General features: G+C 44.4%; 1 protein-coding gene across 1 annotated transcript in view; it reads left to right on the top strand.

Moving 5' to 3' along the window:
* Positions 1 to 18790, top strand: part of MTHFD1L (methylenetetrahydrofolate dehydrogenase (NADP+ dependent) 1-like) — a 189337-nt gene that overhangs the window by 71216 nt on the left and 99331 nt on the right. The window contains 5 exon segments of the mRNA XM_021086779.1: positions 915 to 950; positions 953 to 990; positions 3563 to 3703; positions 8269 to 8337; positions 13295 to 13406. Of these exon segments, the coding sequence (XP_020942438.1) occupies positions 915 to 950; positions 953 to 990; positions 3563 to 3703; positions 8269 to 8337; positions 13295 to 13406 (396 nt within the window).

The raw sequence follows: 18790 nt of genomic DNA, 5'->3' as shown, positions 1-18790 counted from the left end.
TGTGGGCTTGATTCCTGGTCTCATTCAGTGGGTTAAGGATCCAGCGTTGCCATGAGCTGTGGTGTAGGCTGCAGATGTGGCTCGGATCTGGGGTGGCTGTGGCTGTGGTGTAGGCCGGCAGCTGCAGCTCCAATTCGACCCCTAGCCTGGGAACTTCCATATGCCACTTATGCAGCCCTAAACAAACAAACAAACTCTATACTTATTAAACTGTAATACCCTATTTCCTCCCAGTCTCTGGTAATCACCGCTTTACTCTCTGTCTCTATAAATTTACTTATTCTCAGGACCCCATACAAGGGGAATCATATTGTATCTGGTTTGTTTCATTATGTGTGTTTTCAGCGGCCCTCCATGGAGTAGCAGATATCAACACTCATTCATTTTTATGGCTGTATAATGTTCCATTGTACATATTATATACCACACTTTATTCATCTGCTCATCAGTCAGTGGACACTTCATTGTTTCTGTCTTGGCTGTTGCGACTAATGCTGCTGTGGTCATGGGTGTGCAGTACCAGATTTCAGTTCTATTGTGTATATACCTGGAAGTGGAATTGCTGGGTCTGTGTTTAACCTTTGGAGAGACTTAATTGATTTCTTGTGCCTCTGGTTTCAGTGTAAAAAAAGACACTGCTTCAGAAATGCTTCTCCTTCCCCCCTCGTCTAACGGCACGCTACCCTGGCCCCAACCCCACACCTAGTGTCCTATGTCTTCCTTTTTTTTCTTAAGGGACTTGGCACTGGCTGGTTGAGCCCTCGCTTCTTGGCCCCGTCTCTGTATCCTCCCCCTGGAAAAGCCAACCTTGTCCCTTACTCTCTGCTGCCTCCCCAGCACCCAGAACAGTGCGGACACACACCGGGCGCTGGTCCCTGCTTGTCGATCAAGTTCTCTGTTCTCTTCTCTTTTAGTGTTGGACACAAATGACCGATTTCTACGGAAAATAACGTTGGGCAGGGGAACACAGAGAAAGGCCATTCCCGGCAGGTAGGTGGCATTTTCCCCAGGGGGGCATTCTGCTTCGCCTTCACACTGGCCCAGAATCTGGTTCTCTGGATTTCTCTTCTCATTCCTTCTCCTGCAGGGGCCGGTGAGCCTCACGGTGTTGTTTCCGGTCCATGAGCAGGACGGGGAAAGGATTAGGAGGCAGTAAGTCTCCAGGTTATATTGTCATCCCTCTTGCGTGTGTGTGATTTTCGTTGTGTTTCTGGTAAAAGCCCCTTGGGGTGCCCCTTGAAGGTAAAATCTAACATTTTATTGCCAACCTACCGAGTTAGGCTGCCTAACAACTGAAAAATGAAAATCTCAGACACATGAATCACGTTTCATAAACCAAAGAACAAACACCCAGGTATTGGGCTTAATAGCCTGAGAAGTTGTTAAGGATGATGTCTCATTACACAATTCCAGAAAATGTGGAGGTAAATTAGGATGCCCACCTTCATTTTAATAGATCTTCGCAGGTGGGGTGATGGTGCTTAGGGGACAGAAAGTCATTCCATGATTTTTCAGCCTGGCACCGCTGGCCTCTAAATGATAATTTTTTGTAGCAAACTTGATACCGTTAACACTATTTTAGATTTATGGCCTTTGCCTTGTTAAGTTTTTATTAGTGTGAAAAGAATCACTTTTACTGTTGTATTCTGTCCTCATGTGAAATAGACTTTTGGACCTTTATAAATATTTAAATTAAAAAGGAAACATGAACAACAAATCCCACTGTATGTAGCACAGGGAACAGTATTTGAGATCCTGTGATAAACCATAATGGAAAAGAATATTAAAAAGAATGTATATATGTGTACATATATATATATATATATATATATAACTGAATGACTTTGCTCTACACCAGAAATGAACACAACGTTGTAGATTTATTATACGTCAGTTTTTTAAATTTAATTTGATTTTAAAAAGTGAATATGAGGATTGACTGGAGGTGACAAACGAAGCCTCTGCACCCGCCCTCCTCCAAATCCCCAACTCTCGCACCCACCATTTTCGTCAGTTTCCCCCTAGGAAACCAGAGTCATTGCCATGCATTTTGGGAAGCTCTGGGGAAAGATAGGAAGTTAGACTTGGATTGATGGAGAGAAGCACAGCTAGGCTGGGAGTGTTGGAGGGAGGTGCTAAAGTCAAAGGTAATAGCCCTACTTCTCAGATACAGTCGTTTTTCCTCCGCACTGTTTTTAATGGAACGGTGGTAGAGTGAATCCTAAATTCATACCCTGAAAACCCATTATGTTTGGAATGGGTTATATTGAGAATATACTAGTTGAATGTAGGTGCATTTGACTTTCAGGTAGTACTTTTCCATTAAATCGATGATGACTGAAATCTCAACCAGGAATGGGCCAGAAAGCTCCTTCTTTCCTTCAGTTCCTTTCTTGGCAGTGCCCGAAGTGGGCAGTAAAATGCCTGATGAGGTCATCCCGCCAGGGCGCCGCCTTTTTCTCCGTCTGTGAGACTGAACTTGTCTGGCTCACTTGCCCCTTGGGAAGGAGAGAATTCAGCCAGGGCGCGATGAAGTGGTTTTGTCCAGTGGCTGAATCCTGAGGATTTGTCCCTGTGTCTCTTTTAGTCCCTAGGGGATGAAGATGCACAGCAGAGCCAGGCGAGGCAAAAGGAAATAGCCACTCTCCAGCATGTGTGGCTGGATAGTTCAAGATCTGATGTGGCCAGGCCCCCATGGACAGCTCAACATTAACTCTGTCCTTCTCTGATCCGGAGGATAACAGAAGTCGGGTCTCCTCCCTGTGCCAACCTCAAACCCTGGGAAGCTGGTCTCAGAACCATCTTCACGGTCTGTCCTCATCTCTTTGCTGGGCAGACAGATGCCGCCACCCTGACACATGTACAGCAGAGGCAGTTGGCAAGTTTTTCAGTTTTTTCCCACCGTAGGCGTTGAATGCATTTCCCACTCAGTCCTCCAAGCTGGGGGTCCAGGATCAAACTCTCCCGAAATGGTGCCTGCCTTCCACACCCCACAGTCCATTGATGGAGATCTGCATCCAACAGGTCATCACATTACTAATTTGACGTCTGAGGGAGTTCCTATTGTGACCCCAAGGGTTAAGAATCCGACTTGTATCCACGAGGATGAAGGTTCAATCCCTGGCCTCGCTTAGTGGGTTAAGGACCCGGAGTTGCTGCAAGCTGTGGCACAGGTCGCAAATGGGGCTCAGATCTGGCATTGCTGTGGCAGCTGCAGCTCCGATTGGATCCTAGCCTGGAAACTTCCATATGCCGCAAATAATAATAACTTGACGTCAGAAATGTGTTACAGAAACAACCTACATAGTGCCTTGGGCTGGTGTCCCAGGGGGCTGGCCAGGCCAGTTCTGCTCAGCAGAGCGAATGGAGGAGGGGGTGGCCGCCCTAGGGAGGAGCAAGCGCAGGGCTGTGCAGGTGCGATGCACAGGTGCATTCAGGAGGGCCCATCGAGGATTCAGGCCTGGGGCCTGCAAGAACTTTCATTGCTGAAGCACAGCTCCCAACAGAGATGGCCGCCCGGGGGCCCTACAGCCGACCGTGACCTTGGCTTTTGCTGTTTCAGGCGCAGTTTGACATCGCGGTGGCCAGTGAGATCATGGCAGTGCTGGCCCTGACCGACAGCCTCAAGGACATGAAGGAGCGGCTGGGAAGAATGGTAGTGGCCAGTGACAAAAATGGGCAGCCAGTGACAGCAGATGACTTGGTATGTCCCTCTCAGAAGCTGTCCCTGCTCTTTTGGAGTCCGGAGAATGAAGGTTTTCTTTATCTTAAATCCCTAGGTAAAATGCGAATCCAGAGAATTTCTGCCCACTCATTTTTCCACTCATGATCCTATTTGTACAGCTTTGCAATGTTCTCCCAGAATTTTATAACATGCTAGGACCTGACTGCAACCAAAGCTTGTTAAGTTTATTCCAAGGGCTTTTCGTGATTCTTTCCAATCCTGATCGCTGTTCTGAGAAAAAGTATGATCGGTGCCTGCTTGAAATTGAGGGCAAGTCACCTTTCCAAGGAATAAGAAGTAAGTAACTCCACCTTTAGGAAAGGAAAGATTAAGATAAAATTGGCACTTTGGGGCCTCCAGACTGCTCCCCGGAGACCCTGGCTTATTTAATTTTGTGCTGTTGACTTGGGTTTCACATTATAAAAGCAGATCTCCCCTACATCATTCGTGTAGCTTTCATTTGAGTGGAATGGTGCTTCTGATAAAGCTTCAGGGAGTCCTGGCACACCAGCACCTTGCTTTGTGCCTGTTATAATTTGGCTCACTACCGTGTTGTGATCTAGCTGATGTTTTTTCCTTTTCTTTTTAATAACCACATTTACTCTTTTGTTGTTGTTGTTTGTTTGTTTGTTTGCCATTTCTTGGGCCACGGCCGTGGCATATGGAGGTTCCCAGACTAGGGGTCAATTCAGAGCTGTAGCCACCGGCCTACGCCAGAGCACAGCAACGCAGCATCTGAGCCACGTCTGCAACCTACACCACAGCTCACGGCAACGCCGGATCCTGAACCCACTAAGGAAGGCCAGGGATTGAACCCGCAACCTCATGGTTCCTAGTCGGATTCATTAACCACTGAGTCATAACGGGAACTCCAGATAATCACATTTACTCTTAATCCGCATTGGTGGTGTAGCTATTTCATTTGCTTGTACGTGTTAATAAGTACACAGTACTTAGTACAACATATATCTGTTGGTGGAGTTCCCACTGTGCTCAGTGGAAACGAATCTGACTGGCATCCATGAGGACACAGGCTCAATCCCTGGGCTTGCTCAGTGGGTTAAGGATCTGGCGTTGCTCTGGCTGTGATATAGGCCAGTGGCTACAGCTCCAATTTGACCCCTAGCCTGGGAACCTCCACATGCCGACGGTGTGGCCCTAAAAAAAAAAAAAAAAAGACCACCCCCCCCATATATCTGTTGTGTAGCCGTTTTACTCTAAATTTAAATTTTATTTTTCCACACCCTGAGTCACGAACCATAATGGAATCTTAAGTGCACCCTGATTGTTGAAAAACAGTTGTGAGAACGAGAAAGGCAAATTAAAATCTTATTGATTCCAAGGGCTTAGGGTGTCATTTTAAACCTTTGCCAGAATTTCTTGATTACTTTTTGGCTTCTTTCAAAGAGACAAATCTGACTTGTCAAGTAAATTAAGTAGGTATATTTATATCACAGCCCATGGAATGCTTACTCTAAAGCTTAAGAGTAACCAAAGCCAGGTTACTGGAACAGGAGTGCTTTTTGTCTTTTTAGGGCTGTACCCGCAGCATATGCAGTTCCCAGGCTAGGAGTCGAATCAGAGCTAGCCTACACCACAGCCACAGCAACAGGGGATCTGGCTGCATCTGCAACCTACACCACGGCTCACTGCAATGCTGGAGCCTTAACCCACTGAGTGAGGCCAGGGATCAAACCCGAATCCTCAAGGATATTAGTCGGTTCGTTACCACTGAGCCGTGAAAACTCGCAGGAGTGCTTGGTTTTTAACAATTATCAACATCTCAAACAGTTCTCTCTAAACTGCTATATGATAGTTTCTGTGGAAATGTACTTCTCTGTATCTTTTTGTCCTTTTAGGGCCACACGCACGGCACATGGAGGTTCCCAGGCCAGGGGTCTAATCGGAGCTGTAGCCACCGGCCTATGCCAGAGCCACAGCAACACCAGATCTGAGCCATGTCTGCAACCTACACCACAGCTCATGGCAACGCCGTATCCTTAACCCACTGAGTGAGGCCAGGGATCGAACCTGCAACCTCATAGTTCCTAGTCGGATTCAATTCTGCTGCGCCATGATGGGAACTCCTCTCTGTATATTTTTAATCTTAGGTACCAATACCGATGTGTCAGGAGTTGTTTGAAACTGAATCCATAAATATTTCCCTAAAATTACTATTTGGGTATATGCTAAAACTCTTGGATCTGAATCCAAAAAAAAAAAAAACCAACCCCCAAAGTTGACTCTTTTTGATTTATCTTTTGTGCTTCTTGTTTCCAAAAATATACCTACTTTCTTTAGATTATGTTTTATCCCGTGGGAGCTAGCCAGAGGTGATATTCCTCAGAAAATTGGGGGAGGATTTCAGGGGCTTTTATCCTTTCATTGCACAACTGGGTTTTGATTTGGCCAAGAGAATTTCTGTATTACAGTGAGAAGTGGGATAAAAGCTTCTTTAAGATGGTTGATGCTGATATCCCCTGGCAGAATACGCCCCACTCACCCACCGAGGACTCGGAATGCAGAATGGGTAGCATAACTTAGAGTGGACACCATAGCCCCGGAACTGCTCTTGTTGGTGAGGTTTTCTGTGCGTACTTTTGATAACTAAGAAGCCAAAGAAGGTCAGTTGTGTAGCAGAAAATTAAGCAGGTATTATCTCTCTGAGACAGCCCAACGGAAGTGCCCACCTCTCTTCCTTTTAGTTCCTGGGAAGCGTTTGGGATGGTTAAGCCAGGACAGTGCGGAAGAACAGGTGCATCGCTGCCTTCTCCCACCTGCTCTGTGTTATGAAAGGGGGATTGATTTCTTTGAGCTCTTCATGACCAGCAGCTTTCACAGTAAAACATCTTCTTGTGTTTATCATAGATAAGTTACAGTCCTTGGAGTGTACCATAAAATAGAAATGAAGTTTGATTTTTAAAGTAATCTTTGAGGGTGAAAAATATGATAAGATTATAAAAATAAAAATGGTTCACAGAAGAAAAACATCTAAAATTGCATGACCCAGCAATCCCACTCTTGGGCATATATCCAGACAAAACTCTCCTTAAAAAAGACACCTGCACCCCATGTTCGCTGCAGCACTATTCACAATAGCCAAGACATAGAATCAACCCAGATGTCCACTGATAGATGATTGGGTTAGGAAGAGGTGGTATATATACGCACAGTGGAATACTACTCAGCCATAAAAAGAACAACTAGTGCCATTTGCAGCAACATAGATGGAACTAGAGACTCTCATCCTGAGTGAAGTAAGTCAGAAAGAGGAAGATAAATACCATATTATATCACTTATATCTGGACTATAATATATGGCACAAAGGAACCTCACGGAAAAGAGAATCACGGACTTGGAGAATAGACTTGTGGTTGCTAAGGGAGGGAGAGGGAGAGGGAGGGACTGGGAGCTTGAGGTAAATAGATGCAGAATGTTGCCTTCGGGATGGATTAGCAATGGGGTCCTGCTGTGTAGCACTGGGAACTCTGTCTAGTCACTTATGATGGAACATGTAATGCGAGAAAAAAGAATGTATACATGTATGTGTAACTGGGTCGCCATTCTGTACAGTAGAAAAATATATAAATAAACGATAAAATAAATAAATAAATAAAATTTCTGGTGATCGAGGTAGACGGAGAAAGTAATGAACGAATACACTTTGCAGAGCTGAGGATTCTCTGTATTCTCCCACCTGATCTGTTCAGATCTGTTGCATGTCCCCTTTTTTCAGGGTATATTCTCGTGATGCTGCTCATATCAGGCCTTCCCGTATGTGGCTAGTTGGTTGATCGATACTTGCCCAGTACACGAAGGGCTTTTTTTTTTATTTTTAAAGCTCATCTCTGTGGCCCCTCTTGGCCCACTCTTCCCAGACTTCATCCCTGCTGTCTCTCATCCTTCTCCAGGTTTCTTTCTGGATCCTTCTCTTCCTCAAATGGTACCGTGGGCTTCAAGGGAGCCTGACTTAGAGCCTCGTAGGATTGCAAGGAGGCAGCCACATTTTATGTACAAGTGGCATCCGCTTCTTTGTAGGCAGGTATAGGATGAGAGACAGACGAGAAGCCTTTCCGATGCGGCAGTGTTTGGAGTGCCTTCCGTGTCCAGAGGGTGAGGTCAAGAGCGTGGGAAACCAGAACAGGTGCTTTAGACCCTTCCTTTCACCTCGCTTCATCCCTGCTCTGCAACTCACCTGGTGTTCATTCTGCATCTCTTTTTTTCTGGCAAGAGTGAGATCTCTGGTAATGAACAATAATTTGCGTAATTGCCAGAAAACACTGGCAGGTTCTACTTTATGGCAGAACTGAAAGGTTCTACTTTATGGCAAGCCTCTTCCACAAAGCAGTTGGCGTCCATTCATGTGGGGGAGAATTGGATGGAGGCAACGGTGTTGCATCACCTGTAGTTCAGAGGTGTCAGCAGCCTCTGGGGAGGCCCACCCAGCAGGCAGGGCAGTGATTCAACTTGGCACACATGATCTTTTGTCAATAATCTAAGTAAGTGTTGTTTGTTTGTTTGTTTTTCTTCCCGTTTCCTTTAGGGGGTGACAGGTGCTTTGACTGTTTTGATGAAAGATGCGATAAAACCAAATCTGATGCAGACCCTAGAAGTAAGTGATTTTCTTTTCATGGAAATTGTTGACAGAGTTGCATTCAGTGGACTGTTTATGCATCCTCGCAAGTCAGCATTTATAGCCAATACGAGCCCACAAGGAGCATCAGAGTAACCCCTTAGTCATCCAAAAAAAAGGTTAAGAATGTATTTATAGTTTTTTTTTGTATATGATTCATATCTTGGCCATGAAATGCTGGAGTACTCCAGTAATGACCCGAAGTAGAAACTTAGAAACTCAGTGTCTAGTATCTCAGTAAGTTGTGTAACCATGTTTATCACGTCTACATGATATTTTCTTTTCTTTTTTTTCTTTGTCTTTTTAGGGCCGCTCCCACAGCATATGGAAGTTCCCAGGTTAGGGGTCGATTTGAAGCTACAGCTGCCAGTTTCCGTCACAGCCACAGGAACACCAGATCCTTAACCCACTCAGAGAGGTCAGGGATCCAACCCACATCCTCATGGACACTAGTTGGATTCGTAACCCACTGAGCCACAGCGTGAACGCCTACATGATGTTTTATATGTTGCCCTTTTTTTTTTTTTTTTTTTTAACTTAGCTTCTCATAATCATTAGGTTTTGGGAATTTTGGTTGGTTTGTTTATTTCAAGGAAAACAGAGAGTAAATGCTGAGAAATGTTTTCCAGGAAAGTATGCTGTGCTCTATTGCATGTGTGTGTGTGTGTGTGTGTGTGTGAGTGAGAGAGAGAGAGTCTTGGCCTGCTCTTGTCTTTATTGAGAGAGAGAGAGTTGCCTGCTCTTGTCTTATGGAGAGAGAGAGTCTGCCTGTTTGTTTTTGAGAGAGAGAGAGAGTCTTGCCCTGCTCTTGTCTTTAATGAGAGAGAGAGAGAGTCTTGCCCTGCTCTTGTCTTTATTGAGAGAGAGAGAGAGTCTTGCCATGCTCTTGTCTTTATTGAACTTTTTCTCCAGCTGCACTTTCCTCTCGTATCAGCCATGTGATGACCCTTGAACTCTGATTCTCATCTCCTGACCTCAGACTTGTAGGCGTGGTTTCTAAGAGCCACTTGGATGGACAAAAGGCGTTTCAAACCTATGTATTAAAAAAAAAAAAAAAAAAGATCTTTTGGAGTTCCCATGGTGGCACAGCAGAAATGAACCCAAATAGTATCCATGAAGGTGTGGGTTCGATCTCTGGCCTTGCTCAGTAGATTAAGGATCTGGCATTGCTGTGGCTGTGATGTAGGCCAGTGGCTACAGCTCTGATTCAACCCCTAGCCTGGGAACGTCCATATGCTGCAGGTGCAGCCCTAAAAAGTCAAAAAATGAATAAAAGGATCTTTGATTCCTGAACACCTCCTACTTCCTCCATCCTCCAAACCTACTCAGAGGTTCAAGCCAAAAATTCTGGAAGCCCCCTCCCCGCCCGTCTCACCCCTGGGGAGACATCCCCCAGGATGCGTCTGATCTTCTGATCTGCCCCCTTTCTCTCGTGCTTCAGCCCCCAACATATCCACCTGCACCACTGCAGCAGCCTCTCCAGTGGTGTCTCTCCTTCATTGTCTTCCAAAATTCTTTCTTCATTTAGAGCCAGTAGTCTCAAAACCTAAATCAGGTCCTGTTGGCCCCTCCTAGAGCTTGTGGGTGGTTCGCTCTGCCCTGGAAATCCCGCAGGATCTGGGCCCTACCCCTTCCTCCCCCACCCCACCCCCATCCCCATCCTCATTCTTGAGTTTCTCTGCCCAGAATACTCCTCCTGCTCTTCACCTGTCTGGCCCCTTCCTGTCTCTCAGCACTTAGAACCTTTAAATATCAGCTTCCCCGGTCACTCTTTCCAAGGAAGCCCCAGTCACTCTGTCCTGTCACCACCTCTGTGTGGCTGAAGTATTATCTGAGAGTGCCTCTTGAACACAGCCTTCAGTTAAATTCAGTTAAATGTGTGTATGAAGTCTGTTACCTGGACCCTAAATATTCCTTCTAGATTTACCTGGCTAGTCAGTGGCACTAGGAATCCAAAGCAGCAAATGATGTAAAAATCACTGTTAATGTACAGACTGTGCTGTAGTGTTAGGGTTTTTGTGTTGTTTTGTTTTCTTTCTTTTTTTTTTTTTTTGTCTTTTTGCCTTTTTCTAGGGCCGCCCCCTCAGTATATGGAGGTTCCCAAGGTAGGGGTCCAATCAGAGCTGTAGCTGCCAAGCCTACGCCAGAGCCACAGCAATACAGGAGCCCATCCACGTCTGCAACCCACACCATAGCTCATGGCAACACCGGATCCTTAACCCACTGAGCAAGGCCAGGGATCGAACCCGCAGCCTTATGGTTCTTAGTCAGATTCGTTAACCACTGAGCCACAAGGGAAACTCCTGTTTTCTTTTTTTATGGCTGTACCCATGGCATATGGAGGTTCCCAGGCCAGGGGTTCTATCAGAGCTGCAGCTGCTGGCCTATGCCACAGCCACAGCAACGAGATCCAAGCTGAGTCTGCGACCTACACTGCAGCTCACAGCAACACCTGATCCTTAACCTACTGAGCGAGGCCAGGGATTGAACCCACCTCCTCATGGATCCTACTCAGGTTCTTAACACAATGAGCCACAATGGAACTCCCTATGTATTTCTTTCTTTCTTTATTTTGAGCAGCCGCATATTAAGTGCTGTGTAGCCACATGTGGATAGTGTCTGTTTTATCGGAGAGCATAGATATAGAACATTTCGAGCATTGCACAAAGTTCTTTTGGATAATGCTCTTTTAGGCCTCTGGCAAACAAGAAGCAATTGAGGTGTTACTCCTATGAAATGTTAGGAAATGTTACTCTTATGAAGTCCATTATAGAGAATATCCATAGTTTTCTTCACATCGAAACCAGATCGTTCCTGTTACTGTTTTCCTAAGTGTTCTGCTTCTAAAATAAAATATCAACTTCAAGACAGATATTATTATGTTTTTGAATTAGTGATAGAATTTCTTAAACTATTAACTCAGTGGACTGTGCCGTCTAAGTACAATGATTGCTTGAGTGTGCATTTGTGTCTTTGCGTTTAAATGTCAAACAATGACTTAAGGATTTCTCTATTAAAACCACTCCTGGGGGAGTTCCTGTTGTGACTCAGCAGGTTACGAACTCGACTAGTATCCATGAGGATGCAGGTGCGATCCCTGGCCTCGCTCAGTGGGTTAAGGATCCTGTTGCTGTGGCTGTGACGTAGGCCAGCAGCTGTAGCTCCAATTTGACCTCTAGCCTGGATCTTCCAGGTGCCACAAGTGTGGCCCTAAAAAGAAAAAAAAGAGAAAAGAAAAACAAAAACACTCCTGGGAGTTCAAGAACCAGAGCTCTTGAACTGGTTTTAGTAATCAGTCCACTGTATGGCCTTTAATTTTATTTTATTAAAATTAAAATGTTGCCGATCTAGTCCCTAGAATGGCTATCCAAGAGTAGCAACGAGTTTATGCTAATGCTGCCACCCCCTGTCCCCTGTCCCCTGGAGACCGGTGCGTGGTGCTTCTCAGACAGATGACCATGGTGAAAGTTGCAGGTTACAGAGCCATGAAGCCAGCCCCCCCCCCCCCCGGGGTGGCACCAGTGACCTTGTCCTCTTCAAACTTTCCTCACTCGCCCCACTAGCTTACCTAGGACTTGCAAGGCTAGGAGGTGATGGAGGCCCGAGATCTTTGAAACAGTATTTTTTTCAGCCCACTTAAAAGGTTTACCTGCACAGAGGTGAGAAATTGAAGATGAGTAGACAGAGATCTAGACATTAAACCTACATGTATCCATTTCCATAAACTCGTATGTTTCGGTTTTAATCTGTTATTTCCACCAATATCGATATGATCTCATCAGGACCCCGTGACTGTCCCTCCTGATGACTTTGGGAGGAAAAGTAAATAGAACACTCACCGAGTGGCTTTGGTAAACTCTTTTTTTTTCACGTGCAGCAATATTTCTTTTGTTGCCTTTCTTCCTGCTTTTGTTGAGCTTTTTCAGCTTTGAGACTTGTTCGGCCAACAGCCCATCCTGGTTCGTGGGAACTTCCCACGGTTCCCCAGCCCCACCCCTGCCTCCCCTGCTGCCTCCCCCATGTCAGTGAAAGGGCAGCCTGTATTTTCACAGGTGGAGCTATGGCTTCATACACACAGAACCCAATGGCCCTGGCTGGCTCTGAATAAAACCCCAACATTTTAATCCATGGGGATGAGTTTTCTTTAGCTAGGGCCACAGTCTCTTCAAATGAACATATGACAGATTTTGAAAATAATTAAAATCCAGAGTTTTTGATAATTCCCTTATTTCCTTGTGCCTTTTTCAGTAACATTCTAACATGTTCCTGTGAGTGAAATGTTTCTTTTTTTAAATGTTTACACTCTTTTTGTTTGTTTGTTTTTGTTTTGTTTTTGGATCCTAGTCAGGTTCATTAACCACTGAGCCATGAAGAGAACTCCACATTCTTTTTTTTTTTTGTATTATTTTCCATCATGGTAAATTTTTCTTTTGCTGTCTTAATAGTTACTAGATTTTTAACATGTAACAGAGACAAAAAAATTTTTAATCATAGCACTAAGATTATTATTGTAAATATAAAAGTGCCCTATAGTAATATGCACTTACCCTGCTCTGATTTCCACAATACATTTATTGTATTGATTTTATGGTTATTTTAAATTTTTCTTGAATTGATTAATTAGTGGAGGGGGACATTTAAACAAGCTTCCATCAGAGTTTAATTCCATACTGAAGAAAATAATGCATAATAATATGAAATATGGTTTATTTCATAGTCCCTGATGCAGTTAACACATTGCCTTATCAAAACTATAGTGGGAAATAACTGATTCTCATAACTTTTTTTGGCGGGGGAGTGGGGGGCATGCCTGCATGTGGAAGTTCCTGGGCCAGGGATTGAATTCTCAACAGTGATAATTCTGGATCCTTAACCCACTGAGCCACCAGGGAACTCCTCTCATCGCTTTTTCAAATTTGTTCTTCCACTTCCATAGGGGACACCTGTATTTGTACATGCCGGCCCCTTTGCCAACATCGCCCATGGCAACTCTTCTGTATTGGCTGATAAAATTGCCCTGAAACTGGTTGGTGAAGAAGGATTTGTAGGTAAGTCACTTCTTTAAATTTATTTGTTGCAGACTATTGATGAAATTTAAAAGATGATGCCTGGAACAGAGTGAGATCCATTCTGATTGGAATATATTCTTATAAACCCATTTTTCAGAGATGGCCTCAGTACTGGAAGAACGCTAAGTAAGGTCTGGTCTGTATTAGTGAATGATGTTATGGTTGAACCATAGTTTTTTGGGGGGTTTTTTGGGGGTTTTTTTGTTTTTTGTTTTTTTGGTCTGTTTTTTTAGGGCCACCCCTGTGGAATACAGAAGTTCCCAGGCTAGGGGCTGAATTGGAGCTGCAGCTGCAGCCGCCAACCATAACCACAGCAATGCCAGATCCGAGCCAAGTCTGTAACCTACACCACAGCTCACACCAATGCTGGATCCTTAACCCATTAAGCGAGGCCAAGGATCAAACCTGCGTCCCCATGGACATTAGTCGGGTTTGCTACCACTGAGCCACAGCAGGAAATCCTAAACCATAGACTTTGATATCAAGTGCATACCGGTTTGAGCTCTGACACTTGCTGGCTACATGATCTACATGCATTGTAATGACTGCTGAGCCTCATCTGTAAAATGGCTTTAAGAGTATTGTATCACTCCTTATAAGGTTAATGTGAAAGCCAAATGAGATTATTTATTCGTTAAGCAAATATTTATTGAGAACCTGCCACGTACAAGGCATGTGACTCAGAACTGTGGCTACCTGGTGAGCTAAGCAGACCTTAGTGGGGGGAAAAAAAACATTTAAACAAGCTTCCATAAGGGTTTAATTCCATACTGAAGCATATAATGCAGAATACTGTGAACTATGGTTTATTTAATCCTGCCCACCTGGAGAATGTTATCTAGTGGTGTGTGTAATTTATCAGGAAAATGTGCTTATTCAACCTTAGCCGTCATTAGCAGTGATAGTACTGCTAATAACTTGAGATCAGTCTGCGCCTCCTCGAATCAGAGTGTGCTTTTTTATCCTAATGGAGGACAGATTCCATCCATTAGACAGGGACATTGTAACTGGCAGGACTTCACACTTTTTGCTACCATCAAGCTCTTTGAGGCACGTACCTGCTTCTCTTTGGCTTCTGTTGGGGGTTTGGGTATTCCAGCCAGAAAGAGTGGGCCGCTGCCACAGTCCATGCCAGCACCACTCCCCCCCCATAACGTTAAGGCTGTGAGAAAACAAAAGACAAAAAAAAACAAAGATTCATGGAGTAGCACCCGAATTTGACTCCTGAGGGGTTTCACTGGCAGATTTTCACATAGCAAGAGGTAATTTCCATTTACCACATGAGTGCCTATAATCACCAAGTCTAGCAATTCACAGTCTAGCTTCTTTCACACTGATCATCAGCCTTGTATCAAACTCAGACGTGAGTTATTTTACTAGAAAAGATTCTGCTGGGCAAGACAATTCAGCTCTGTGCTTTTACGCTCAGCCATTACAAAGTTCACTCAGGGTCTTTGAGACTATTTTAAGAATTCCTTATAGCCATGCAGTCAAGATCAAAGGAGGATTTATATAGTTCATTTCTCAAAGGTCTGTGTTATACAGCGCTCATGGACTTGGCTGCTTCAGTACCAATTCCACTGCGAGAGTATCTGGACATAGCGTCTAAATGGATTTGCTCAATTGATCACAGCATAATTGTAGAGCTAATGGTTGGAGGTTGGGTAAGGGCATCACTGAAAAGTTGGGTACTTAAAGTGCAGCTTCTTAAAGCATCAACTCCACAAATAAAAGAGCTTCTAGAAGAAAAGCACTGCTCTCTGCCACTTTATCAACACATATTTATAGAATATGCGTTATTGTGGCAAAGGATGGTTAAAGGTATATGCTAATGAAGTACCCAAAACATACTAGCTGTCTGCGTATGACCTTGGATAAGCCATTAGCATCATTGCACATGTCCTTTGTAGACATTTTCATCTGAAGATGAGAGGTTGGACCAGATGAGGACTTGGATCTGGATAGGTAGCCCTGGACCCAGCGTTAGAATCTGTGGAATCGAACCTTGACTGAGAAAAAGACTTGAAGCAATTTGCTTAACTTCTCTAGGGCTCAGTGTCTTTTTTTTTTCTTAAAGCCACTCCTGTGGCACATGGAGGTTCCCAGGGTAGGGGTCGAATCACAGATACAGCTGCTGGTCTATACCACAGCCATTCAGAATCCGAGCCTCGTCTGTGACCTACACCACAGCTCACGGTAGCACTGGATCTTTAACCCACTGAGTGAGACCAGGAATCAAACCCCCATGTTCATGGATACTCGTCTGGTTCATTACCGCTGAGCCACAATGGGAACTCCTCAATGTCATCTTTTGATAAAAGGAGAATACCTGTGCTGCAGCATTTCATTGAGTAATATCCGATGAGAAAGTGCTTTGTCAACCTAGAGAACTATGCACATGTCTTTTTTCTAGAAGCTCTTTTATTTGTGTGAATTATTTCTATGATCTATAAGAGGCTGTATGTGGGAGATAGTTCAGTGACAATAACATCTATCTATTGGTTTTACACACACACACACACGCACACACACACTTGGGTGAAATTTATGGCCCATCCTTCTCTCTCCCAGTTAATATCTGTTTCCCTCAAAATATTTTTTAAAACATTCCTCTAGTCACTTTTAGTCTCAAGAATAGTCTCACTGGAGTTCCTGTCGTGGCTCAGTGGTTAATGAACCTGAATGGCATCCATGAGGACACAGGTTCGATCCCTGGCCTCGCTCATTGGGTTAAGGATCTGGCGTTGCTGTGAGCTGTGGGTTAGGTCGAAGATCCTGTGTTGCTGTGGCCCTGGAGTAGGCTGCTAGCTACAGCTCCAATTGGACCCCTAGCCTGGGAACCTCCATATGCCACCAGTATGGCCCTAAAAAGAGAGAAAAACAACGAAAAAGAATAGTCTCACTTTCCTAAAAAGGATTTGTTTCCAGTCTCGTCAAAATCAAAAACTCCAAATCATATTCAGATTGAAGCTTCTCCTCCATCCTGGGTCTGCTTCTAGGCAACAGTGGGACGGGGACGTGGCTACTTCTCTGTCCCCTCGCATCTTACACTTAGGCTGACTCTGGCCTCTCCAGGGTTGAAGGGCTTGCCCATTCAATGGTACCAATCCAGCCTCTTCCACAATCTTAGCAGACCTCTGGACTATGTATGGCCTCCATAGAAAATCCTGCTTCTGGTTCCACAGCTGGTCTCCAGGTACCACTGACCTTCGACTTGCTGTCAACTACCCACCATCAGTAGGAGTGCAGCCAGGGCTGCCTCTTCAGCTCGTGGACAACCTCTCATACCCTGGTCCACCATGGTGTCCACCGTGGCAGTCAGTCTCCTTTCTGGTTGCTCAGCTGCAGCATCACCCTAACTCCTAAAAAGAGGGAACAGCTCTTCCTCTTTCCCCCTGGAGGGAAGGTTACATCAAAAAATAAATTGTTGGGAGTTCCCACTGTGGTGCAGTGGGTTAAGGATCCAGCATTGTCTCTACAGCAATTTGGGTTGCTGCTGTGGCTTAGGTTCAGTCCTGGGCTGGGAACTTCCATAGGCCACAAGTGTGACCCCCCAAAAAAAATTGTTTATGATATAGGACACAATATTAAAAAAGCAAGTGATAGATGAGGAGGAAGCAAAGTTAATAGAACTTCTATTAACTACTCTCAAATTAATAGAAAAACGACTAGCATTCAGAATATATAAACCATCCATGGACTACAGATGGGTTTTTAAAAAATGATCCAATAGAAAAACCAGCAAGGAATTTGAAAAGTAATTCACGGAAGAAGAGAAATCTGACGGAATTTGTGGTCAAAGGAATATATATATTGAAGTCCTTTGTTTTTTGTTGTTGTTGTTTTGTTTTTGTCTTTTTGCCTTTTCTTGAGCCACACCCGTGGCATATGGAGGTTCCCAGGCTAGGGGTCCAGTCGGAGCTGTAGTCACCAGCCACACCAGAGCCACCGCAACACAGGATCTGAGCTGCATCTGTGACCTACACCACAGCTCACGGCAATGCCGGATCCCTAACCCACTGAGCAAGGCCAGGGATCGAACCTGCAACCTCATGGTTCCCGGTCGGATTCGTTAACCACTGAGCCAGGACGCAAACACCCTGGTACACATTTCTTGAGGTTCTGCTATATGTCAGGTTATATAGGGTAGAGATTGGGAATCAAAGATCATGAAGACACGTTTCTTCCCCTCCAGTAATTTATAACCTGGTGTGAGAGACAAGCCCATGAATAGAATCTGCATTGTGAGTACAATGCCCCTAGGAGGTTTCATATCATAAGGATTACCAAGGAATTTTAAGAGAGGATGAGCATCTCTTAAATACAATGTTCTCCATACTCTGAGTTTTGCTAAGGTACATTTAGTCTAATTTTTTGTCCTATCCCAGCGCATACAAGGAAGGTATTGTTTTGCCTACTCTGCAATAATAATTACTCAGAGAATGGAATCTGTAGTCCATTTAGACTTAAAACAGAGTGGAGTTTAATTAACTGCATATATTTGTTAGACCAGAGCAAAAGGCTTCATGAGACGCTGGGGGAAAGTGCTGTGGTCGTCGTGATTTCTGTTTCTCCTTTAGTCAGCAATCCTTGGGGAGTCCACTCAACGTCCACTCATTGCTGGAAAGGCAAACTGTTTTTGGCATCAAGCCCCAATCATGTGTTATTTCAAAAAATGAAAAGAAAGTAAAGGAAATCGGCAGTGAGTTCTTCAGTTTTTAAAACTATTGATAGGGATTTCAAACTTGCTTTTTTAAATTTGTTTTCCACTCTCTTAATTTGGTTTTCATTTTCATTTTGAATGAATATCTTGCCTTCACTCTGGAATGCACCGTCCACGTATATAGCTTTATAGCCAGTGGTTCTTAACTGCCAGTCACCAACTCTCTCCTCCCATAATCAAACACAGAATTACACATTGGAGGGTTTTTTTTTGTTTGTTTGTTTTTTGCTTTTTAGGGCTGCACCTGAGGCATATGGAGGTTTCCAGGCTAGGGGTCCAATCGAAGCTACAGCCTCCAGCCTACGCCACAGTCACAGCAATGCTGGATCCGAGCTGCATCTGTGACCTACATCAAAGCTCAGGACAATGCCGGATCCTCAACCCACTGAGTGAGGCCAGGGATCGAACCCAAAACCTCATGGTTCCTAGTCAGGTTCAATTCTGCTGCACCGCAGGAAGAACTCCCATTTATGGTATTTCTGATTTCTCCACATTCTTCCCAATTTGTACTGTTAGTTTTTTTTTTTTTTTAGGTCTGGCCAATCTGGTGGTAGTGAAAGGTATTTCCTTATAGTTGTGAGTAAGGCATATTTATAGACATTTCAGAGCATTTGTGAGTTGCCTGTTTTCTTTTGGGCTG

This window comes from Sus scrofa, chromosome 1 (assembly GCF_000003025.6).
Source record: "Sus scrofa isolate TJ Tabasco breed Duroc chromosome 1, Sscrofa11.1, whole genome shotgun sequence".
Taxonomy (NCBI): Eukaryota; Metazoa; Chordata; class Mammalia; order Artiodactyla; family Suidae; genus Sus; species Sus scrofa.
The sequence above is the reverse complement of the archived record's forward strand: the minus strand, read 5'-3'. Positions and strand labels throughout refer to the sequence as shown.